Here is a 25,231-nt window from a genome sequence, read left to right on the forward strand (position 1 = left end):
CTTATGCCCAAGTTCTCCTCCAAAAAATTTAAAATCTCTATGGACATCAAGATTGAAATCCACAGAAATAACTATTGTTTCCAATGAAGCCAGGTCATTCTGAAAAAGAACAGAATAGACATTACGCTCCCATTCAAAGCACATCAACTAAAACAACAAATATTTAGTATGTAGCCAGGAGGGGATAAAAAGATGGCTCAGAGGCTAAGAGCACTTGCTGCTGCTCCAGAGGTCAAGCTTGGTTTCCGGCACCCACACCAGCAGCTCAACTCTGAAGCCCTTAGCGATCTGGCACCATCTTCTGGCGTCTGTGGGCATCACAATGACAAGTGAAAAATAAATGTCAGCCAAGAAAAGGGAAAGCCTTTTGCATGGGGAAGAAAGGGAAAATGTCTCCCAATGGCCACAGATGGTTAAATGGTATCAAGAGGCTCTGATGCCCCGCGACACAGGGTGACAACCACACCACTATACACTCTACAATGCATTCAAACAGCTAAAACCAAAATGAAAAATGCTTAAGGCATACTTAACCTGGTGCCCTTTTAATATGATATTGTTTTTATGTTTTAAAATAAAAATATGCATATTTCTTAAAATATTCAAACCCCACAATGAGATTTATAAATTCAATCTCAAACTTTTTAATTTAAAAAATGCATTTATCTTAAAAATTATGTGTGTGTATGTATGTATGTATGTGCACATGAATGCTGATGTCCACGGTGGCCAGAGGCACTGGATCCCCTGGAGCTGGAGTTAGGGGCAACCACGAAGCTTCAGATGTGGGTATAGGTCCTCTTCAAGAACAGCACCAGCTAGCTCTTAACCATGGATCCGTCTCTCTAGCACCCAATTTTTTTTAAAAACATCTGTGTATGTGGGTATACACATCACTGCTTTCTGTGTACGGAGGTCAGAGGACAACTTGCAGGAGTTGGTTCTCTCCTTCCACCACGTGGGTGCCACAGAGTGGAGTTTGAACCTTCAGGTTTGGTGTTAAGTGCGTGCCTTTATTGTCTCACCAGCCCTGAGGTAAACAAACTTCTGTCCGGAGTACTCAGATTCTTAAGCAGAGATCCGTCACCGGCCTCCAAAAGGCTGGGGTCAGATGTGTGCCATCACACATGACTTTTAGAGCTGGAACCCAGGACATAGTACATGCTAGGCAACCGCTCTACTCACACACTATAGCTGTAGCCATAATCAATATTTCTTTTTTAAAAAAACTTGTTTTATTTTAAGTGTTTTGCCTGAAGGTATGTACACCATGTATGCGCCTGATGTTGTGGAGGCCGTAAGAGAGAAACGAGTTCCTGAGCTAAAGTTGCAGGCAGTTGGAAATTGATTAACCGCTAAGCAGTTCTCCAGACTCCTTCGTAACACTCATTTTGACAATTTTTTTTGCTCTTAATTTTTATGGCAATCTCAAAAAATTATGGCAATCTCATTATAGTACCCATTAAGAAATTCTCTTTAGTGATTTCTATCCAACTCTAATTAGATTTTTAGAAAATTATGAAGCTCACACATTTTATTAATTTTACAGTCAGATTAAAGTATTAACATCTTTAAGTTTAGATGGGAAGCCTAGTAATTTGCTTCAACTCACAATGATTTGAAAATCAACCCATCTTTGCCACAAGCCCCATTCTGAGAATTTGTATGTAGATGACACTTGTCAACTATAGAACCCTGACTCCATTAGAGCCCACTCTTATCACTGTCAGGTTTCTCAGGAGCCAATTGGTGCTCATGCCACTTTGTTGTCAGATCAGATGTACATAAGTTGGGCACCGTGGCACGTGGAGGCAGGATCACCCATGAGTTCCAGGACAGCCTGGTCTATATAGCAAGTTCCAAGTCACTCATGGCCACACAGTAAGACCCTGTCCCCCAGCTCGCCCCACAACCCAACCTTGTCTTCTTTCTTTCTTTTTTTTTAAATAGAGAAAGTACTGTACACAGATGTTATTTGTTTAGTCAGGAAGAAAAGACAAACTAGCAAAAATAACAGGCTGGAGGATGTGTTTTTTTCTCAGAAAAGACAACCTAGAAAAACCAAGGGCCTTTTGATTTGGACAACTAACTCATAAACCAGTTTGTTTATGCAGGGCAGTGCTGTAACTTCACTGTTGGTTCCAAATTCAACACAGTACAAAGCAAGGAAGCATTTATTTACCACACTCACACAGCAATGATTACGCATCCTGATGTCTGCCCAGGCAGCTTAGAATAGCAAATATTCAGTCCCCGCAGAAGAACTCTTCGTTTTCTATGTCAAGTCAAAGAATATAAGGGAAAACTTGCTGAGCATGGCACTCAGGTACCACTCTCGGGTCTGGGACAAAACACAAACCCTAACCCAAAAGTTGGCTCCTACTTGGCTTCACTGATTTACCGCTTAAGGAACTTAACACAGGCTAAGGCTCTAACAGCTTATCTGAGACAAATTTAACTCTAAGATCACACTTGACAAGAAATGTACAAATGTTTGTTAAGAACTTACCATTCTGTCAATCATTTTAAAGAGTCATGAAATATACATAGCAATATATTTATAACCAGAAACTACACTAATTAGACACATCATTTAGTTTGTTACGTTCTACCTGAAAACATGCCATTTTAAGTAAAATCCTAAAAACAAACTCGAGTTCTATGGTTAACAATCAAGTCCTACTGAAGCAGCAGATTCCTTTCACAAGCGCAGGCCAGCAACAAGACAAACTGCAATGTCAGACAAACAAGTCCCCAAGTTCTTCTGAAGAACGCCAAGGAGTTGCCAGAGAGGTTACACAGTGGCCTTGATCTTTATTGTTCTTTACCTGGAATTCTACAAATTCCAAAATTGATCAATTGATTTATCTTGTGTAATAAACAGCACCAGTCGTGCCCACTGATACAATCCAAAGCTGACTTTCTCCGTTCTCAAGTTTATTATGAAAACACTGCGGTGACTGTGCAGTGACGTCATCTTACAGGAGGGGAAACAGTTCTATCCAAAACAACGCACCAGGGTTTCTGACAATAACAAAGAACAACGTGGGGCTGAGATTGGAGAAGGGAATAAACCGAGTGCAGACAAATCATACAATTAAATTAAATGGTATCCCTGAAAAGAAACAAAACAAGAGGGGAGGCCTTGGTACTTATTTAAAAATGTTCATTAAGCTCCAATGATTGTTTGCTATCCTCATCTACAGTCATGCTGAGTAAGCTACAGCTAAGTGGAAGTCAACTGGACTCACGGGTGTTAATGTTTACATCCTATTTCTGCAGTCTCTCAAGAAAGCAAAAGTAACTACAAATAGCGCTATGCCAGAAACTGGATTCTTGACCAACAATGTCGCGTCAGCATGCAATGAACTGGTTCATTCTAAAGTGGTCACGGCTGTTGATGACAAGAGGCTTTGTATTTTTATATGGCACATCTTTTGGTCCGTGTGAAAACAAGTTTTTTGAATGTTAACTATTTTCTGACACTTTGAAGTTACTGTTGCTCTTCCCATTTCCATTAGGTCAATATACGGTTCATGGCAATACTATACAAGTTTAAATTTCCATTACAGGAAGTAGTCTGGGGTACGACGAGTGACATGTGGCTCGCCTCTACGAGGTGCTGGATCAAACTGCAAGCTGAAAAACAAAATAAGGTTCACTGTTTCTATTCTAAGAATACATTCATGTATTTATTAAAACCTTCAAATTTTCAAATGTTATGGCTTATTTCTTATCCAATTTCAGCACATTTTAACAGGTTAAAACCCAACTTCAAAGTTGGGCACCACTCTAACATCAGCACTTGGGAAACTGAGGCAAGGGGATCACAGTTCTAGACCAGCTTGGGTTATAAAATACAAAAAAAACCCCCAATTTTTAATTCCAGCACTCAAGAGGCAGAGGCCAATGAACTGAGTTCCAGATAGTCAAGGTTACATTGCAAGACCCCAGCTCAAGTTGGTTTATTTTTAGGGGGTAGGGGAATGTGCATAGTCAGTTTTAGCTGTCAACCTAACACAAGAGTCATCACCTGGGGACAGTTTTAACCGAGGACTTGGCTGTGGGCATGTTTGTGGAAGACTGTCTTGATGACAGATGTAGGAACACCAAGCCCACTGTGGCCATTACCATTCTCTAGACGAGAGCTAACTGAGCATAAGTAAGGACCCACACATTTATCTCTACTCTTCTGTTTTGTTTGAGTCAAGGTTTCTTGATACAGTGCTGGCTCTGAAACTCTATATAGACTAGGTTGACCTCAAATCCAGAGATTCTTCTGCCTCTGTTGGAATTAAGGTATATGTCACTACACCTAGCTCCTATGCTCTTGACTGTGGATGTTATTTGAGTAGCTGTGTTGCGTTCTTGCTTTCAACTTCCCTTCAATGGTGGACTAGAACTTGGAACTGAACAACTGTTCCCCCTAATCCCATGTTGGTTTTGGTTAGAGCAACAAAAAAAGTAGTCAAGGATGTCCTCCTTAACCTCCCAAACCTTCTGCCTCAGTCTCTCAAGTACTAAGATTAGAGCTTTGAACCTGTGTTGCAACTGTATTTCAGTCCTAGATGCTATATTTTCATATAATGGGGCCCCTTCTAATAAGATCATTTAAGTGTCTAACACACACTGATCTGATCCATAATAAAAACATGGGTTTAGAAATTGAAGACCACTGAACTTAGTGGCAACGGCCTTTAGTACCAGCACTTGGGAGCCAGAGGAAGGTGGATCTCTATGAGTTCAAGGCTAGTCTGGTCTATATAGTGTGAGTTCCAGTGAAAACAGGGCTATATAGTAAGACCCTGATAACAACAACAACAACAACAACAAATTGAAGACCTAATAAATCAATTCAGTCTGGGTTCCAAATAAGAGAAACTAATTTCTGTTACGTGTAGGTTCATTCCTATGAAAACGTAAAGTCAACCTGTAATATGGTTTAACAAGAGCTGGAGAACAAGCAGCTCTAGCTCAGGCAGATACTTACAAAGAATACTTAAGAGTGTCGTCAAGTTCCATGATTGCAGCTTGGTTACCGCAACGATAGCAATAGTTTGGAGCACTGAAAATTGTTACTACATTCCGGTCATGGCACCAGTTATATCCCTGTAAAAAAGAGGCAGGAAAAAAAAAAAAACTCTATTAAGACAGAAAAATGACAGTTCCTCTCAAAAATGGTTAATTTTTTTGTATTATTAAAAAACCTGTAAAATGTATACGAATATATTTGTTATAGCTAAAATGAAAAAATATTGTTTGTTTTTAGCATTTAAAAGCCAGCCAAGCCGGGCGGTGGTGGCGCACGCCTTTAATCCCAGCACTCGGGAGGCAGAGTCAGGTGGATCTCTGAGTTCGAGGCCAGCCTGGTCTACAAGAGTTAGTTCCAGGACAGGCTCTAGAAACTACAGGGAAACCCTGTCTCGAAAAACCAAGAACCAAAAAAAAAACCAAACAAACAAAAAAAACAAAACAAAAAAAACCAAAACAAAACAAAAAAACAAAACCCCAAACAAACAAACAAAAAAAAAGCCAGTCAAACATGGTGGCGTATACTTTTAATCCCAGGAGGCAGAGGCCGGTGGATCTGTGAATTCGAGGCCAGCCTGATCTACACAGTGAGTTCTAGGACAGCTACAACTATGTAACAGAGATCATATTCCAAGAAACCAAATAAATTAAACAAGCAAACAAAGTCATTTTAAATATTATCCATCACCAAATATTTATCTGCTTCTTATGTAGTACGTTTCTTTAAATCTTTCTTTTTTTTTTTTATGACCTTAAACATAGTTTTAAGATGAACTTATTTGAGACAGGGCCTCACTGTGCAGCCCACGCTGGTCTGGATCACAAGGCAACCTGTTTCATCCTAACTAACAAGGTTGCTGGCACGTGAAGCCATACTTGTCTCAGGATTAGTTCTGGCAACACTGAGGAGAAATTGTGGTAGCCCATGTTTCAAGTTAAGAACCCACTAGAGGAGACTTCTTTCCCATCACCTACAGTCCAGGCATCCAAAGGACTATATCAATGCTTTGAAGTACCTTCCCTTTCCTACACGAAGTACCTTCCCTTTCCTACACACAGACATACTGAATATGTATAGTCAAACACAATTGCACTTTATCTCTGTCTCTACATCTGAACCCTCTCACCATTAGATCCCAAGTCCCTCCAAGTCATTAAGAATCTGAAGATACGCCAGGTAGTGGTGGTGCATACCTTTAGTCCCAGTACTCGGGAGGCAGAGACAGATGGATCTCTTTGAGTTTGTGGCCAGCCTGGGCTACACAGAGCAAGCAGATCAAGTACCAGGACAGGATCCAAAGCTGCAGAGAAACCCTGCCTTAAAAAACAAAAAACAGAAACAAACAAACAAAACCTGAAGATCCATTAAATATATACACCACTATCATTATAAACCTGACTTTCATTTGACTGCACACCTACGGAAAAGGGTTCAGCTCCAGTGGTAGACTCTATGGGGAATAAAGGACTGTCTCACTAACAGTCCCGATGTCAAACTCCTTTCCTTCAGTGATTAAAAAGTTAGTCTGACAAACTAACTTTTTCAAAGAAAAGAACATACCTCCATTACCAGCTGGTGAGCTCTGGACACCAACGTGAGGCCATTGGCATGATTAAATGTCTCAGAAATATCTTGGCCAAAGGTATAACCAGCTCCTCGAGGAGATATCCCCCAGCCGCCACGGTCGTCTGGATCTGACCACAGCAAGTCACACATTGGACCCTAAAAAAACAGGTACAAGTTATAAACTGACTCTTACCAAAGTGGAAATTCTGGATTTGATAATTCACCAGAAGCCGCACTCCAAGTGCAAATCACTTTTGAGTGGTTTCTGCTAGCGAGGCATGACCTCTGCAGTTAAGCTCTCTCTGAAATGAGAAGCGCTTCTAACAAAGCCCCGTGCAGATCAACAGGTGCGCTCTAACAGTAGGTCATCCTATAGGGACGCCAGTGCACCTTCACTTAGACAGCATGGGCTAAGAGTGAGAGCAGAGGCTTCTACATTTCTTCTGAGCAATGCTAAGAGGGCTCATGTGTCACTTCACTTACAATTTGAGTTGACACACAATGAATTAAGATACAATTAAACAATTTTCCCTTTTCCTATGGTTTCTGAGATTTATCAAAGAGAAGCCATACCTCATGAGGAACTTCTTGTAGGCGATCAAGTGCTCGGATGTGATCCAGTGTGTCTATGGACGGTGACAGACCACCATGTAGACAGAAGATCTAAAAAGATGTTACGAATGGTAACTACACCTAGAGAAATTAAACTATTTGGGGCACAGTTCAGGTAGGAGCCTCCACCATTTGGTCACATCAGTTTTTAGGCCCTCTCCGTTTCAATGAGGCTTGACTCTGTTCTACCTAAGCCCCAAGCACCGAGTATCCATTCTCTTTACCAACTGTCATTGCTGAGGCTCCTTCAACAAAGAGTCTCTCTAACCTTACTCTACTGGTAGTCACCTTCATACTCAGAAGTTTCATCCAAGTTTGTAAGTACACATCTACTAGCAAACACCTCTTTTATGTCTCCTAGACTCCTCTACAAACAGCACCCAAACCTCAATGGGTTACATTTTCCACCCCCACAATCCCATTCTGTACAGTTCAGTACCTGATACATAGAAAAAACTTCAACACTAAGAAAGCAGTAACTGGAAAAAAGAAAAGCAGCAGCGAGTTTAAGGCGCACGCACCTGCCCATCCACCAAGGCAGTGAGAGGAAGGTAGTCAAAAAGGTCTGTGAAGTATTTCCAAACGTTTGCATTTCCGTATTTCCTTAAACACTCATCGTAGAAACCATAAACCTGTGTGATCTGTCTGCTCTCATGATTCCCTCGGAGTATGGTGATACGCTCACGGTAACGAACCTACAGTGAAATAGACAGACAGCTAGCTCTTTCCCAAAACAAAACAAACCAACTGATATTTCATAAAACTTTCTATAGGGAAACCCATAGTTTCAATTTTGAAGGGGAAAAAAACATTTCTACATTTCAATGGACTGAAATTATACATTATAAACTTTCTGGTTTTTTTTTTTTTTTTTGAGACAGGGTTTCTCTAGAACTCGTTCTGTAGACCAGGTTGGCTTCAAACTCAGAGATCAGCCTGCCTCTGTCTCCCAAGTGCTGGGATTAAAAGTGTGCACCACCACATTTGGTGATCATAAACTTTTTTTTAAAAAAAGGATTTATCAATTATCACTTCAATTAAAACCACAGTCCCTGTACCATCTTGTGTGAAAGGTTTTTCTATGACCCTTACTAAATTTACAGTTAAGCAACAATCACCACAACAGAATTTTAGAGCCTTGTATTCCTTACAAAGATCTCATGCCTATCTGCAATCCCTCCCCCAGCTCCTGACAACCACTGATGAGCTTCTGTCTTTTGGGGATGCCTTTTCTAGACATTTAAATTAAGTGAACAACGACAGAACACAGCCTCTCTGCTGCATATCCCCTGGAGAACCATGCTTCACAGGCGGCTATGTGCCATGGTTTCTGCACTTGCTCCAGCCTCCCCATCTGTTAGCTACTGCGCTCATTTGCTCACATGCTTATTATTTCTCTTGAACATATTCCTAGAGTGTAGTGTATAATTGGTTTATATCCAACTTCATCAAAATTCTTCAAAGTGGCCAGACCATTTCACATTCTTGACAGGAATGGATGAGGTGTCTAATTTCCTGACAAATTCATTTATGATATTTACTGTAGTCACTGTATTAGTAAAAGACACGAATTAGTTGGTATATGTGACTTCAATGTAGATTCCCCTAATTACTTACAATGTTAACTAACCATGTCCTTACTGACCATCTATCTTCTAGGCTGAAGTAGTTGTTTAAGTACTTTGCCCATTTAAAATTATCTATCTAAGGTTAGGCATCCATTGCAGATGGATGAAGAATTTGAGGCTTATTCAAACTATAGTATGATCCTGTCTCAAGAAATCTGTCTTAGCTGGGTGGTGTTGACGCACATCTGTAATCCAGACCCTCAGGAGGCAGAGGCAGGTGGATCTGTGACTTTGCCTGCATGGGCTACAAAGCAAGTTCTAAGACAGCCAGAGTGGGTACAGAGAAACCCTGCTTCAAAAAACAAAAACGAAACAAGAAAACAAACAGAAAGGAAGAAATCTGTCTTGACATGGCCGTACAAGCTTATAATCCCAACACTAAGATGATGCAGGGCAGTCTTGGCTGGACACCCTGTCACCTGTAAAATAAAAACCCAAACAACCCCCACAAACAACCACAAAACCCCTTCTTATCATTAACAGGCCTTTAAAAAAGGTACATGCAGGCTGGTGCAATGGCTGAGAGTAAAGGTGTCTGCCATCAAGCCTAATTTTAAAATTACATTCATTTTTTAAGCGCATGTGTATATGTCATTTTATTCTGCCCACGTGGTTCTAATTATCAAATTCAAGACATTAGGTTCCGTGGCAACTGTCTTTACTCAGCCATCTCACTGGCCCTGATTAGCTATGCCACAAAACAATTTATGGCTACATTTCATCTGTTACCTGCCAATTTGCTTTCTAAGACCCATAAGATGAAAGGAGAATTGACTTCCATACATGCTTGATGGCATGCATGTACGTCACACAGTTAAATAAATAAAATTAAGTTAATTGTAAAAATGTTTTAAATTTGAAGTGAGGCTACAGCTCGGGGTGAATCTGTGCTAGCATGCAGGAGGCTGAGTTCAAAAAGAAGCACCAAGAAAGTAATAATTTGAACAAATGTTTCTTCTTTGCAGCATCTTTGAACTGCTCCTCCTGCCTCCATTTCCTAATTGCTAGAATTACACACATATATTATCACACCTATAATACTGTGCTGGGGGTCAAATGCAGGGCTTTCTGCATGCTAACCAAGCACTCTAGAAACTTGGCCGCATCCCCAGCCCTGGATTATCGTTCTATGAACACAGTTGAGAAATCTGAGCCTAATCAAGAGCAGACTTTTTTTCTTCTTAAATTTATAGTCTCTGCTATTAATTTAGGCCAACAATCTGTTCTGATGCATTTGTTTAGACAGCATTTGAAAAAGGGCCACGTTCCCCATAGTGTCCTGAGTTTCACAGTGAGTCCGTACACTACAAAGGTACCCTTCCTCAAGGTGTCAGCAGAGCTGGGGCCTCTTAATGTCATCTCTTGATTTAGACAGCAGTTTTCTCCATGTGGTCTCTCATCTTCTTCCCTATGTTCATATACACCTGGAGGCAGAGGAGAACCTCGCGCACGTTATCCTTACAAATGGTCATCTGCCCCCTTGGAGACAGCATTTCTGTCTGGGAGCTCAGTTAGGCTAGCTGGCCAGTGAGCCACAGGGACTTTTTTGTCTCTACTTCTTCAGGGTTGGGATGTCTCCATGCTTGGCACTTTAAAAAAATGGGTTTTGGGAATTGAACTCAGGTCTTCCAACTGCGCTATCTCCTTAGCCTCCTAATCTCTTTTTATAGAACTACCCATATAATATCATTTTATTTAACTATTCATGTAAAGGGCTAACACCAAGTGCAGCCACACTCTGAGGTTCAGGGAATTAAGATTTGTGCCTATGACATTTAGGAGTACACAATGCAGTCTAGTCCTTAGTACATAAATTTTCTTGCTGTTGTTTTTGAGACTTTGCTGGTGGGAGCTTTATGTGTTAAACAAGGCTACCCTTGAACTCAGAGTTCAGTTTGCCTCAGTCTCCACAGTAGTACTGGGATTAAAGCAGTGTTAATTAGGCCCAGTGGTTTCTTGGATTCTTAAAGGCAGCCCAGCCCTTCCACATGAACCTAGGCTACCAGCTTCTCCCTTATCTATAGTCACTGCACAAAGTGCCCACCGTCTACTCTAAACCCAGTATTCTCAGCACTGCAGTGCTCATCATCAGTTAGCTCTGACCACTTCTCTACGTTAGAAAAATTGGTGACAGCAAATTTCTTGTTCAGAATATTCTGCAATAAAAAAAATGAGTCTGTTGCCTAGGAAGAGCGGAAAACTTTTCCCCTGTAGGGGAAAGTCAAACAGCTTCCTAAGGCAGTGGCAGCATTCGACTCTAAATCAATGCCAATGTGTTTCAGCGTTGATTCTTCATCTCTACATTTCAGAGCTACAAATAACAAGAACTCTAAAATTTGCTTTTCTTTTTTTTCTAAAGATTTATTTATTTATTAAGCATACAATGGACTGCTGGCAAGGAAGGCACCAGGTCTCATTACAGATGGTTGTGAGCTACCATATGGTTGCTGGGAACTGAACTCGGGACTTCCGGAAGAGCAGCCAGTGCTCTTACCCTCTGAGCCCATCTCTCCAGCCCAATTTGCTTCTTTTAATTATTATTATTATTTCTTTTTTTAAAAAGGTCTTATATAAGCCAGGCTGGCCTCAACTCTTAAGACTTTTACCTGAGCCTCACCAGAGCTAACACTACAGCCTTCATTTCTCATGTTTAATTGTTATTACTCCAAGGGAATAAACTATTGTTTAGGTTATTTGCTCAGTCTTGTACACTAAGATCAAATCTCTTTTCTAATATTAAAGACAACAAAATCTTCACTTTATAAATCTGATCTTTTTCTCTCAATTCTTCCTTCATCAGATTTTCACAGGACTGTCAAATGATGTAAATAACCCAATATAGATGTTCGAACTCTCCTAATACTTAATGCAGTCATATTATTTCCATTGTCAATGTACTAAACTAAAACTTCTACTTGATTAGTTTGCCAGTCACAGCACTTGGGAGACAGGGATAGGCTACGAACTCTGGGTTTGAGGCCAGCGTGGTCTACATAGTAAGTTCCATGACAGTTAGAGCTATGTAGTGAGATTCTGTCTAAAAATAAACAAAAAAACAAACAAACAAAAGACCCCAAGGTATCCCATGAACCACCTTCTGGCTCCAAATGAAGGCAGGATGATTAAGTTTGACACTCACATTATTTGCATTCCTAATTAGGCATGGAAGTTTGTTCTAAAATTTAACATTCAGATGAAGATAACAAATCATGGTAGGAAAAGAACATTCTAGAGGGTTTTCACCCAGTTCAAAAGGCCCAAACAGAAAAATGAAAATTACCTTAAGAGCTACAAGCAGTGTAACTGTTTCAACTGAGTAATATCCTCTGTCCACATAGTCTCCCATAAACAAGTAATTTGTATCTGGTGATTTACCACCAATTCTAAAGAGTTCCATGAGGTCATGAAATTGGCCATGTACATCTCCACACACAGTGACTGGACATCGAACCTCTTGCACGTTGGATTCCTTTGTCAGGATTTCTTTAGCCTACAAAGAAAAAATAAAGCAATACATTCAGCATTAAATGGCATAAAAAAAGATGCTTAGTTCATATTAATGCAAGGGGCGAATTTGGCAAAATATGAAATCATAGGCATCTGCAACACAAGATAGACATTAAAATTTTTAATTTTAAAATTTGCATTTCTTGTACCGGTTGGTGGAGGCGCACACCTTAAATCCCAGCACTCAGTAGGCCAGCAAAGACTGTTATATAGAGAAACCCTGTCTTGACCTCCCACCCCCAAATCTATTTTATGTGCAAGTTCTCATTTCACCCATGTGTGTCTTAGTGATTAAATCAATGTCCTCAGGTTTACTGGCAAGAGACTTAGTCACCTTACTAGCCCATTGGCTATATTTATAAGACAAGATATGGTTAGTTTTTCCTTTGGCTACCTTGTGGGAGATGTTTAGAGAATATGTACCAAGTTGATATTCAATCATCACTCTCAGTTTGTAAAGGCTATCACATTTCCATCTAATGACTGAAGACATTAGTAGCACCCACACAAGATGAAGACCAGGAGGTGGGCTGGAGAGATGACTCAGCAGTTAAGAGCACTGGCTGCTCTTTTTAAGAGGATTCAAGTTCAATTCCCAGCACCCACATAGTAGCTTGTACCTATTTGTAACTCCAGTTCCAGGTAATCCAAACCTCTTCTGGCCCTCTGAGGGCCCTGTATGGAAGTGGTACAGACATACATGCAGGCAAATAAGTAAATTTGGAAGAAGAAAAAAGAGCACTTAATGTTGTCTTCTCAGGCTAAGGTTTCTTGGTCTTAACTTTTTTTTTTGGAGTTTAAGACATTTAAATTTTTCTCTCATTTCATTCTATTTTTTTTTTAATAACAATACAAAGTTCTTGTTTTACAATTAGAATACCCAATATAGCATACATGCTTTTTAGGCTGCTTTTAGAAGCCATCATTCAGCCAGACATCCATCCACATATGCTAAAAATGTATACCGGAAGACAATTATTTGCTAAACCATCTGAATGACTCTGCCTTGTGCTAGTCACTGGACACTGGTGTACGAAATAGGTCATTTCCATGGCAAAGGAGAAGAGAAAGGCTGTAAGCAAGCAAGGGGAAAAAGAAAACACTAAATGAACAAAGTAGACTATCCAAAGTATCACCAGGAAGGGGAGACCACTTTAAGTTAAGACACATGATCAAATGCCCATACTGAAATTTTGCTATCAGCAATCCCAGCATTCAGGGCCAAGGCAGGAGGCTTGCCACTAGTTCAATGTCAGCCTGGACAATTACAAGTGTCTATCCTCTCTCAAAAGAATCCTCCCCCAAAACACAAATAGAGAACACTGTTGCTAATGAACCAACTGGTGACAACCAGCATTACCACAATTTAAGGCTACACATTTGAAACATGGATCTCTTCTTTCTTCCCCAAATTTGGTTGCAATCTTTGGAAAATAGAATCTAAGTCAGTAACATTTCCTTTCCTTCCCACACCTACCAATGCTGTCCCAAGTACAACAACCATGTTTAAGAATCACTATTTTCTATTCTCCAAAGGCTTGGGGGAGCCTATTTCCAGACACTCACCAAGTTTAGAAGAATATTTTCAGTTTAAAAAAGAAATAGGGCTCTTCTATTAAACAAAATCTTATGATCGGGAAATGTGGAAGTTAAAATGCAATCTAAACAATGTGGAAATTCTGGGAAGAATGCAATCTTGGTGGGGTCATTAGCACACTACCAACTCAGTATGTTTGGACTCGGGCATCTCACAGTTTCACCGCTAGCCTGGTGTGAGAGACCTACAGACTCTACCTTCTTCTCCACCTCACCCGTCCCCAGACAGGGCTTCACCCTATAACCTTGGTTGTCCTAGAACCCACAGAAATCCACCTGTCTCTGCCTCTTGAGTGCTGGGATTAGAGGCATGTGTCACCATGTTTAAATATGGGCCATTCCAACCAACATATCAAATAAGATGAAATGAAAACAGGATTATGTGAACTAGGTTTTGTAACTCATCCATGGCAGAATTGTTCAAGGAAGACAATAAGAAAAATCCAGTTGGGCAGCGGCGGTGGCAACTGGGTCTTTGTAAATTTGGGATCAAGGGTCTACAAAGCAAGTTCCATGACAGCCAGAGCTGTTAACACAGACACCCTGTCTCAAAAAAACACACACACAAAAGAAAAGGAAGGAAGGTCCAATTACTCATCACTTCCTTAGAAGTTAACTTACACTATAGAAAAAGCCACCCATCCATTTAAGTTAAACACTAGGACAGTGGTTCTCAACTGTACTAATGCTCTAACCCTCTAACACAACTCTTCATGTTATGACCCCAACCATAAAATCATTTCATTGCTACTTTATAACTATAATTTTGCTGCTCTTATCAATTGCAATGTAAGTATCTGATATGCAGGATATCTGATATGAGACACCCCCCACAAAGGAATTTCAACTCATAGGCTGAGAACCACTGACTTAGAAGCGTAAGACCCCAACCATGTCAAAATCCTTTTATGCACTTATGTATCCAGCTACTCATCAATATGACACAGAAATCACAGAAGTTATTCCTGCCATCTCTAAAGTCAAATCCATGGCTTTGAAAACCAAAAGGGCAGTGCTGAGATGTCCATGACCATGTCTGTCATTCACCTTCCCCTAACTTCCAGCAGTCCAAGAAGCCACAGTTTTACAGGTTGTCAAACACCCTCAGAATGCCCCAGTAGACAATCACCAAGCTCTTTTTAAGCACAGAATCAACCAAAAACAAAAACAAACAAAAAACCAGAAGACAGACAATATACTTGTATTCAATGGAGATGTGAAGGCCCAAATAAGCACCAAACTCAAAAGACCCCAAGAAGGCAAAAACCCACATAGTCCCACTGGGGGAAGACTAGGTTCGGTTGCCTCCTGATCATGCGATGATGCCCAGGTGGGTAGACTGTGATCTCTGTGGAGCTCAACTGGCTAAGTTTAAACATTGTTTTTCCCACCATTAAAAAAAAAAAAAAAGTAGAAGCTGTACTGGCTGCAAATGCCTGGCATTTCGGAAGAAGAGGCAGGAGGATGGGGAGTTAAAAGGTTGTCGTTGACTACTAGGTTACTTAAATTCGTGACACTATTCCAGAAAGTTCAAGTCCTAGACAACATACTAAGATGGTCTCAAACCAAGCTGATGGCGCAGGCCTTTAATCCTAGCAGTTAGGAGGAAGACGCAGGTGGATCTGAGTTCCAGGATAGCTAGGACTGACAATACAGAATAACCCTGTTTCAAAAACAAAACAAACAAAAACCTATCTCAGAAAAAAAACCACACTGAATCACAACAAGAATCATGATACTTCATGGATGCCAAAACAAAACAAATTCCTTGTTTCCAAAACTGGTTTAGTCATCTACTGCTCATTTTGTTCTATTTAAATAAATCATGATGAAAGTAGAGCCTTTTTCCTTCTCAGCCAAGGGCTCTGCCACTCATCTACAGAGCCACCACTTGACTTTTGACACTGGGCTTCCCTAACACTGCATGGAGGCCTTGACTTCATTTTATGGCCTAAGTTGGCCTACGTCTTGGCTTCACATGGCTTAGATGACCTCTGCTCCTTTTCTTGAGACTAAGTACTTATATATCCCTTAGCTGGGGAGGGCCTCTAACTTAGAGATCCTGAGCCCTTAGCTTACTGTGTTAGAATCAGAGGCACTTTTTAGAAAAAGGTTTTAAAGATTTTTTTTAAAACAAATTAATGTGCATTTTATGTTTTGCCTTCATGCACCTGTGTGAGGGTGCCAGCACCCCAAGAACTGAAGTACAGACAGCTGTGAGCTGCCATGTGGGTGCTGGGAATTGAACCAGGTTCCTCTGGAAGAACAGCCAATGCTCTTAACCACTGAGTCATCACTTCTTCAGCTCCTAGAGCTGTTTTCTTAAAGGTGCATGTTTATAGTGTTTTCCTTCAAAACAATACTATACTCTTGGGAGGATGTGGGGAAATATGTCTGTAAATCTATAGCACTCAGGAGGCACAAGCAGCAAGATCTTGAATTCTAGGACAGGCTGGACCATACAGTAAGACCACCTTCTAATGCCCCCATACAATAAATAAAAAAAATTAAACAAGAAAGTACTCCAAGGGGCTGGAGAGATGGCTCAGAGGTTAAGAGCATTGCCTGTTCTTCCAAAGGTCCTGAGTTCGATTCCCAGCAACCACATGGTGGCTCACAACCATCTCTAATGGGGTCTGGTGCCCTCTTCTGGCGTGCAGGCATACACACAGACAGAATATTGCATACATAATAAATAAATAAATATTTTTTTTTTAAAAAGGAAGTACTCCAAGCAATTCCTGTAATAGGTCAAGAGTAGAATCTTTTGTTTTTTTGAGACAGGGGATCTCTGTGTATTCCTTCCTGGCTGTCCTGAACTCACTCTATAGGCTGGCCTCAAACTCATATAAAGATCCACCTACCTCTGCCCACCAAGTACTGGGATTAAAGGTGTGTGCCACCACTGTCCAGCAAAAGTAGAATATTAAGGTCTTTAATGAGGAAAATGTGATGCAGTTCACTAGATGATTAATAATGTGCTTTACTACAGAAACAATCCCGTATTTCAAATTCTGCCCTTAGTCCCTGGAAGGAGACACTAACCATCAACCATCTTATTTAGTTAGTGTTGGCTTTCTTTTTTTTTTCTTTTGTTTTTCAAGGCAGGGTTTCTCTGTGTAGATTTGGTTGTCCTGGAACTTGTTCTGTAGACCAGGCTGGCCTTGAAGGCATTTACCATCACTGCCCAGCTAAAACTTTGCTATTAATTAGAGAAGAAGAAAAAAAAATCAAACTAAATCTGTGCAGAGATATACCATCAAGACAAAAGTTGAGCAGTGAAGGCCTAATAAGGACTGGTCAACAGAATCCAAGGCAGAAGCACAAGCCTATCAACAACACAGCCAAGTCTGCAGTCGTTGGGAACTCAACTCCACACTTGCCATTACCGAGATAAACGAACAAGCAAAGCAGTCTAGAACCAAAGTTTGCAGCCTTTTGCTCAGCCCCAATACAAGAATTATCATCTGTGAGATAAACAGTAACCTGAAAACAAAAATATGTACTCAGAAATATTATCTACACTTAAAAAGATTGAAGCAGGAGGGAGAGAGAATGGAGGAGCAAGCAACTAGCTGGTCATGCAGTCACAAATAAAGAAGACTCAGAAACACGCCCTCTGCTGTGTTCATCCACTCAATATGCAACCCCAATTTATAAATAGGTAAAGCCACTGTACTGTGAAAAAATGAAGCAGCTAATCCCAGAATGTTCAACAGTCACCTCTCACCCTCAAACTGGCAATTAGAGAGTTCTCCCTCTTAAGCCTACCCTACCTACTCCTATGAACAAAGAAAGCTATTTAAAACAACAACACCACCAATAGAATATTCCCCTCTTCTAAACCCAGGCCAGCTCAGATATAGCTCTGGAATGAGAGGGCTTTCCCAAAGATGATTTTTTTTTTAATTTTTAAAGAAAAAATGGAAATAGCCACAGTAGGAGCAGCAAAGTGCTGGTCCCTTTAGCGCCCTTTGAAGACAACTCAAAATTCAGTGTTTATTTTCTCCACACTAAAAAGGTTACTTCAGTTAACTATGACAAACTTGACTTACAATGAAAAAGGGAAAATACTGGTTACAACAAAAAGAATCTGTCCCAGTTATTCCTACAGGGTGGGAATAAAAGCCTCTTTCTGTGGCTGGGCTTTGCGCTTGCCAGATAGATGCTGTGTGGCTCAGCTACATCTCAAGCTTTCTCTTCATTTACTTTCAGACAGGGTCTCAAAACTAAGTGGCTGTTTTTGAGCATGAAAACCTCCTGCCTCAACCTCTGATGAGCTGGGATTCTCTGCACTACCAGGCCTGGTTTCCAGGGCCCATCACTGTTGATACTACATGAGATTCACCTTTATAATCAGTATTTGAACACAGATTCTGGGCCTTTGGCAGAGGACAGGGAGGACCGAGGAATCAGCATGTGAGCATAACTACACCTTCTCATTCAGTTAACCCAAGCTGCAATACCACCCACCCTGTGCTGGGAGCACATGGAACAAACGCTCACAGGTGTGCTGAGGCTTTGGAGATGAAAAGAACAGCATTCTGAGTGCCAACTGCAACAGAGGCCATCTACCTTTATAGAACATTTTACAACTTAGTCTCTCCTCGTGAGATTTATACTACTTGACAAAATAATGACCCATAGTTTTCATCTTACCAGTCTTATCTGAGGGACAAATGAAGTTAGCCACATGCAGATTGAAGAATTACTGTTTCGAAGAGAGGTGGGACAACACTATCTGAGGAATGGAGCTTTGCAGCAGAAAGAACACAATGCCTTCAATTTATGGACTCACTGGGCCCACAATTCAGGATGGCCCAATTTACACGCACCTTCATTATTAACACCTCAACAAGGGTCTGGAAGCAAGATAGGAATACTGGAATTAGAAGTCGCAACCCATACAACCTACCCCAGCAACCCTCACCAGCCCCTCAACCTTCCCGAGCCTCCGCTTTCTATCTACAACAGTGACCACACCAAAGTGAAAGAAAAACATTCCAACACGCCTCTCCCACCTGTTCCTTCTTAATAGTTTAACTACTGCTATGGTGACAGCCAAACAGCCTTTTAAATAAAACCTAGAAATATAGTACTTCATCTAGGAATTTAATCCTGGGGAGCCGGGGAGATGGCTCAGCAGTTTAGAACACCTGCTGCTCTTCTTGTAAAAGAACCTGGTTTCATTCCCAGAACCCACTTGATGGCTTACAACTACCCATAATTCGGACCTCCAAGAGCACCAGGCAGGCACACAGTGCACATACATATACACAGGCAAAGCACTGATACACATAAATTTTAAAGAAAAAAAAAAACGGTAATATTGGTTAAAAAAAGTTCAGCATAGCAAATAAATTAGTAAGAAGCAGTTTCCCTTTTCCACACCCGTGCAGCCAATGTTAAACTAAACGACACCATAAGACTACTACATCTATAATGCTTGCAAAGAAATGGAAAACCGCATGCCTAGGTCAAGAACTCCTTTGGGCGAAGAAACTAAAAACATCAATTCTTTACGTATTTGGAAGTCTTGAAAGCACAAAGCCAAAACTGGCATCTGACCCCAAGGCACTGCTTAAGTCATACAATAAAAGGCTATTTTATTGTAGTTAGTCCAAAAGCAAACTGATACTTTACTTACTTATTTATTTGGGACAGAATCTTTCTAATATAGCTCTGGCTAGCCTCAAACTCAGATCCGCCTGCCTGTTTCCCAAGTGCTGGGCTTATTCATTTTTGAGGCAGGGCCTCACTGTACAGTCCTGGCTGACCTAGAGCTCACTATATAGTCTAGGTCGTCCTCAAACTCACCTAAGTCTACCTGCCTCTGGCTCTTGGCCATCCTCCTGCATCAGCTTCCAGAGTGCTAGGATTACAGGCATGCATGACCACACACAGCAAGTTGATAGTATTTACTTTTTTTAATCTGTTGATGGAACTGTGCCTAAAATGAAACTGCATGTGCTCACCCCAAACACCAAACTCCCTAAGTAAAACAGCAAGGTACATATATATACTTGAACACACAGTCTGCTTAGCTTGGGTAGGAACGTGAAGCCCATCTTTCTTTTTAATTAGTCAGCAATATAACAATCATGCTCCCCACATAAATACACATCTGGATCCTTTCTGCTTTGAAGCAACACTGCTATTGTGACAAGGTAACAGAAGAGAGTTCTCAAGCTGGTTAATCGGAGTGACCACTGGGGTTTAGCTTTATCTTCACGAAAGGGGGAAGGACTTTGAAGCTATGAGATCATCAATAGTTATTTTTGATGGGTGTAGTTCTTTAACAAGCATTACTAAACTGACAGAAAATGTAGCTTATTTTCAAATTTTCTGTTAAAGCTGGATATGGTGGCACATGTATCTACACTATATATCTGCAATCCTAACATTTGGGAGACTGAAGCGAGAAGATGGTGAGTCTGAGGTCGGTCTAGGCACAGGAACAGTTGTCTTGCAAATGAAACAAAATAAATGAACAAATAATAATTAGAAGGCAAACACAACAAAAGCAAACGTAGTTTTCACATACAGATAGAACTGGCAATAAAACATTACCTGTTCTGTTTTACTAGGACTTGTACAAGGTATACCAAGACATGCATCTTCCTGTCTAAAACATCTTAGTAGTGTTTAGAAGATTTACGTCATTACCAAAGTTGAAATACAATCAAAACCAAGCAAATTAGGCAACAACATTGATCAAAAGTATCTATTTCAAGGAAACTTTGAAATAGGTTCAAGAACTATCATTTTCGTTTTAGCCCCTCCACCCCCACCTTTTTGGAGATAAGGTCCCATCCTGTAATTCCGGCTGGCCTCTGCTTCCCCAGTGCTGGGATTAAAGGCATGCACCACCAATCAAGTTTTTTGTTGTTGGTTTGTCAAGACAGGGTTTCTCTGTGTAGCATCATTGGCTTTCTTGGAACTAGCTCTGTAGGCCAAGATGGCCTCAAAGGCAAAGAGATCCACTTGCTTCTGCCTCCCGAGTGCTGGGATTTTAAAAGCCTGTGCCACCACCACTTCGCTCGATTATTATTATTATTATTATTATTATTATTATTATTAATTTTAGGTGTTTCGAGACAGGGTTTCTTTGTGTAGCCCTAGCTGTCCTGGAACTGGCCCTGTAGAGGAGGCTTGCCTCTGCTCCTGAGTGCTGGGATTAAAGGCATGCAGCTACCACTACCTGGCAAAAATTTTTATGTGCCTCTAAAATTAAAACTTTAGACTACTGAGAGAGCTCAGTGGCTAAGAGTTAAGAGTCTGTGCTGCTCTTGTAGGGGACTGAAGTTGGGCTCCCAGCACCCAAGTCCAGTGGATCAAATGACCAGACTCCAGGGATCCAATACCTCTCTGGCCTCCATGGGCACCTCCACACATATTTGCATACATAAGACACACATACATTGAAACCCTAAAATCTGCACATATTGAGAAAAAGATCTAAGCCGGCTAGCCTCACAGCTGAGTTTCATGAAGATGTGAAAAACAATACATACTGGATCCATTAAGCTCCAGCCTTCACCCACCCCACCTCTTTACCTACTATCTTTAACTGTCTCTTTAAAGCAAACCCAATCAGTCCATACTTCCTTTAGTTTCTCGTTGCTGCTATAAAGACACCCTGAGAAACACAACTTTGGGGAGAAAGTTTTGCTTTTCCTTCCTGAGACAGGGTTTCTCTGTGTAGCTCTTGCTGTCCTTGAACTCACTCTGTAGACCAGAGATCCTCCTGAGTGCTGGGATTAAAGGGACACACCACAATGCCTGGCTTGGAAACAGGTTATTTTGGTTCAGTTCCAGTCCTTCATAGCAGGGATGTCACAGCGGCAGGAGCTTGAGGGGAGGCACTCACATCACATAAAAATAAAGGGAGCAATGAATATATCCTCACACTTTTAATATTACATTTGTTTGTACAGGTCAGAGGAGTAAGGTGTTTTACCATGTAGGTCCTAAGGGGTCAAACCTAGATCACTGGGGTCCTCTACCACAGGGAGCTTCCTCTATGCTCACACAATTGAGGACTCCCCCTCCCCCAACCTGGAAACGGTACCACCTACAGTCGGTGTGTCTTCTCATCTAACCTAATGAAGGTAACTCCTAAACCATGTTCACAGGCCAACCTGATCTAGATAATCCCCAGACTCTAGAGCAGCAGTTCTCGACCTGTGAGCTGAGGATCCTTTCACAGGGGTCCTGTACCAGACATCCTGCATATCGGGTATCTACAATAACTAGCAAAATTTAAATTATGAAGAAGCAACAAAAATGATTTTATGGTTGGGGGTCACACATGAGGAACAATTCCATTTAAGGGTTGTAGCATAAGAAGGTTGAGATTCACTGTCAAGTTGATATTACCATCCTAGTCTTTCCAACTAAATTAAAGTTTCTTGAGGATATGTATAATTTATTCTTCATTGTCTTCTGATTCTCTTCATAATAGCATGCAATCTTGGATACTGTAGAAACAAAGTGCTAGTTTAGGACACAATCCCATCAGATTAGAAGTGACCTCAGAACACGTTTTAATTATTTTATAGTAACTAGACTTCTGAAAACCAGTTCCAGCCATTCGGCTGGGAAACAAGTGGTGGGGCTCCGGTCTAAGGAGCGGTCCTTCTCTTTCTGTACAAATGACTAGCCACTTAGCTGACTCAAAATGTTCAGGCACCAGAAACCAGGACCTGGCAATATATATTAGATTTGTTTGTTTTGTTTTTTGAGTACAACAAGTAAAATTTAAAAGGTTTATTCCTAGCCCGGAAGTGGTGGTGTCCCATAAAAAATCAGCACTGGGGGCGGGGCAGAGGCAGGTGGATCTCGGTGCGTTCAAGACCAGCCTGATCTACAGTTCCAGGACAGCTAAGAGCTACACAAATAAAACAAACAAAACTTATTTTCTAAACCTTAAAAACACCACCTCATTTGATTTGAGAGAAACAACAATCAAAATATTGGATATTTAAGTGGGGGCTTGGTGTAGCACATACATGTAACCAATCCCAGCACTTGGGAAGCTGAGACACAAGGACTGCCACAAGTTCAAAGCTACCCTGGCTTTATAACCAGTACCAGGGCAGCCAGGGTTACCTGGGAGGGAAGGAAGCGTTCTTTGTACAGAGCTGAGACTTAAGCCCCAAATATTCTCAGCAGTTTCTGAAAAACTGTCTTCAGAAATTATTCATCAAACGCAAAAACCTCCCTTTTACATCAAACCACAAAGGAGTAAGCATACAGTGCTACAAAGTCTTCCTAACACAAATTACTAACATAATCCTTAATTTTGCACTAAAATTAAATGTTAAAGTAACCGTGAAAAGCGAACACAAAACGGAGTGGAGATTAACATTTTATACTAGAAAACTGCATTAATAAGACTTGAAAAATACCACACGACCGAAAGTTTAGCAGCCTGCTCTCCCAACTCTTGGGGGAAAACCAATGGAACGAGCTAACCTGACATACAAAGCATAGTTACCACTTGGCTGTGTCGACTCAGCACCCTGCCTGAAACACAGGAGGTCAACTCGGGGATTACTACCACTACTTGTAGCCACAAAACACAAGAAAGAAACTTTCAACCAAGAGAGGACACAACATTTGATTCTCTTCCAGTCTGTGTTGCTCATGCTAAACACAAATGGCACCATGCCAAGTACGTTAAACAGAGGATCTCAACACTACCCAATTTGAGTCAGCATATACATCATAAATTAAAATGCCACTGGATTTCCAATCCCGAAGCTCTCCGTATATAGTATGACTCACCAAATCCTCCATTTCTTCCAACTATGAAAACTTTATACTCCTCCCTTGTAACTACCACTATGACCTTCGTAGAAATTGGGCTAGCGGCTTTTATTTTTGTTTGGGAATCGTTAAACGCACACTTTAAACAGAGCTCAGAGGAAGCCGACCAGAACGCGATGACCTTTCCACAGGCGCTGGGCACGGACTGGTCTCAGAGCCCGCCTGTGGGGGACTCAGTGGGCATCGCCAGCTCCAAGAAGCAAAGCAAGCCCGGCTGCAAGCGCAATGCCTCTTCTCCATCTCGCCGCAGCTCCAGGTCCCGCTCCCGGGCCCAAAGCAGAGCCAGTCCCTGGCCGGACCACGCAGGGTCCCGGACGCCCTATTCTTCGGCGTCGGGCAGGGCCGGGCCGGGAGGCTCGGAAGCCCGGAGCCCCGCGCGCGGCGCCATCTTAGGCCGCGGCGGCGGCGCCATCCAATCAGCGCGCGGGAGGCGGGGGGCGCTCGGTCGCTCGCGAGTCCCCGCGGGCAGCGCCGGGCGCCGGTGTGCGAGGTTCGGGGGGCCTGGCCTCCGTGCCGCCATGTTGCACCGTCCCCGCGGCCTCCTGAGGAGCCGCACCTGGGGCCTACCCCCACTCACCTTCTCGCAGAGGCTCTTGACCTGGGACTCGGAGAGCTGCTTGCACTCGTTCAGCTGCTCGATCCACTGGTCCAGCTCCTTGGTGAACAACTTCTCGTCCATGATGACGCCCGCCCGAACCGGCTGCCGCTCCGCGCTGCTCCCGCGCCGCCGCCCGCACCCGGGCCACACGCACACGCCGCCGCCGCTCCCCGGGGTGCTTCCTGCGGCCCCTGGCGGCTGCTAGGCGCTGGCGTCGGCCCGCTGGCTTCGCTCCGCAGTACTGGGCCGCCGGCCGCGGTGCCTCCTCCTCCGCTCGCCCTAGCTCGGGACCAGGCTTTCTGTAATGGCGGCTGCCCGGCGTGGTGACGTCACGCCGGCGTCAGGGGGCCGCGGGGAGGGCGTCGGAGCGGGGCCCGGACCCAAAGCGGCGTACCGTGGGGCCCGACGCAGGCGCAGCGGAGCTGGATGCCGGAGGAAGCGCCTTCGATTTCGGGGCGTGGTCCTCGCGGGGAGGGCTGCGGGGGGAGGGGAAGAACGGGGTTGGAGCAAGCGCAGTGCTCGAAGCGGCGAACCCGGTTAATCCGGGAGCCCCAGGTTCCGAAAGACGCCTGCGCGGACTCGGCGCATGAGCAGTCCGGGAAGGCGAGGGCTGTGTCTGTGCCCTGGTCTTGGGGGAAGGCCGTCGGGTAACACCTCTCAGATACGGTCTTGGCCCTGGCAGCCTGATCACTGAAACAACAGTCACAACCCTAAGGCGCGTACGCCAGCAGCTCTGGGAACCGCACGGGAGTCCCACGTCTTTGAGGACAAGAACTGGCTCCTAGAGGCAAACTGCCTGGAGTGACCTTCCCCCACCTCCGGGCGTTGCAGGCTGCTGTAATTAGGTCATTGGTAGGCGGA

The 25,231-nt window shown here is 42.5% G+C and overlaps 1 protein-coding gene across 1 annotated transcript; it reads right to left on the reverse strand.

Annotated features, from left to right (window-relative positions):
• Nucleotides 1-2,156: 2,156 nt before the first annotated feature.
• Ppp2ca (protein phosphatase 2 catalytic subunit alpha) lies at nt 2,157-24,688 on the reverse strand. The gene is made up of 7 exons (XM_038326612.2): nt 24,350-24,688; nt 12,119-12,328; nt 7,732-7,905; nt 7,172-7,261; nt 6,593-6,754; nt 4,991-5,109; nt 2,157-3,639 (listed from the first exon to the last, which is right to left on the reverse strand). The coding sequence occupies exons 1-7, from the start codon at nt 24,449-24,451 to the stop codon at nt 3,567-3,569; spliced, it is 930 nt and encodes a 309-aa protein (XP_038182540.1). The 5' UTR covers nt 24,452-24,688; the 3' UTR covers nt 2,157-3,566.
• Nucleotides 24,689-25,231: the final 543 nt, after the last annotated feature.

The sequence above is a fragment of the Arvicola amphibius genome, chromosome 4, assembly GCF_903992535.2.
Source record: "Arvicola amphibius chromosome 4, mArvAmp1.2, whole genome shotgun sequence".
In the NCBI taxonomy this organism is placed as follows: Eukaryota; Metazoa; Chordata; class Mammalia; order Rodentia; family Cricetidae; genus Arvicola; species Arvicola amphibius.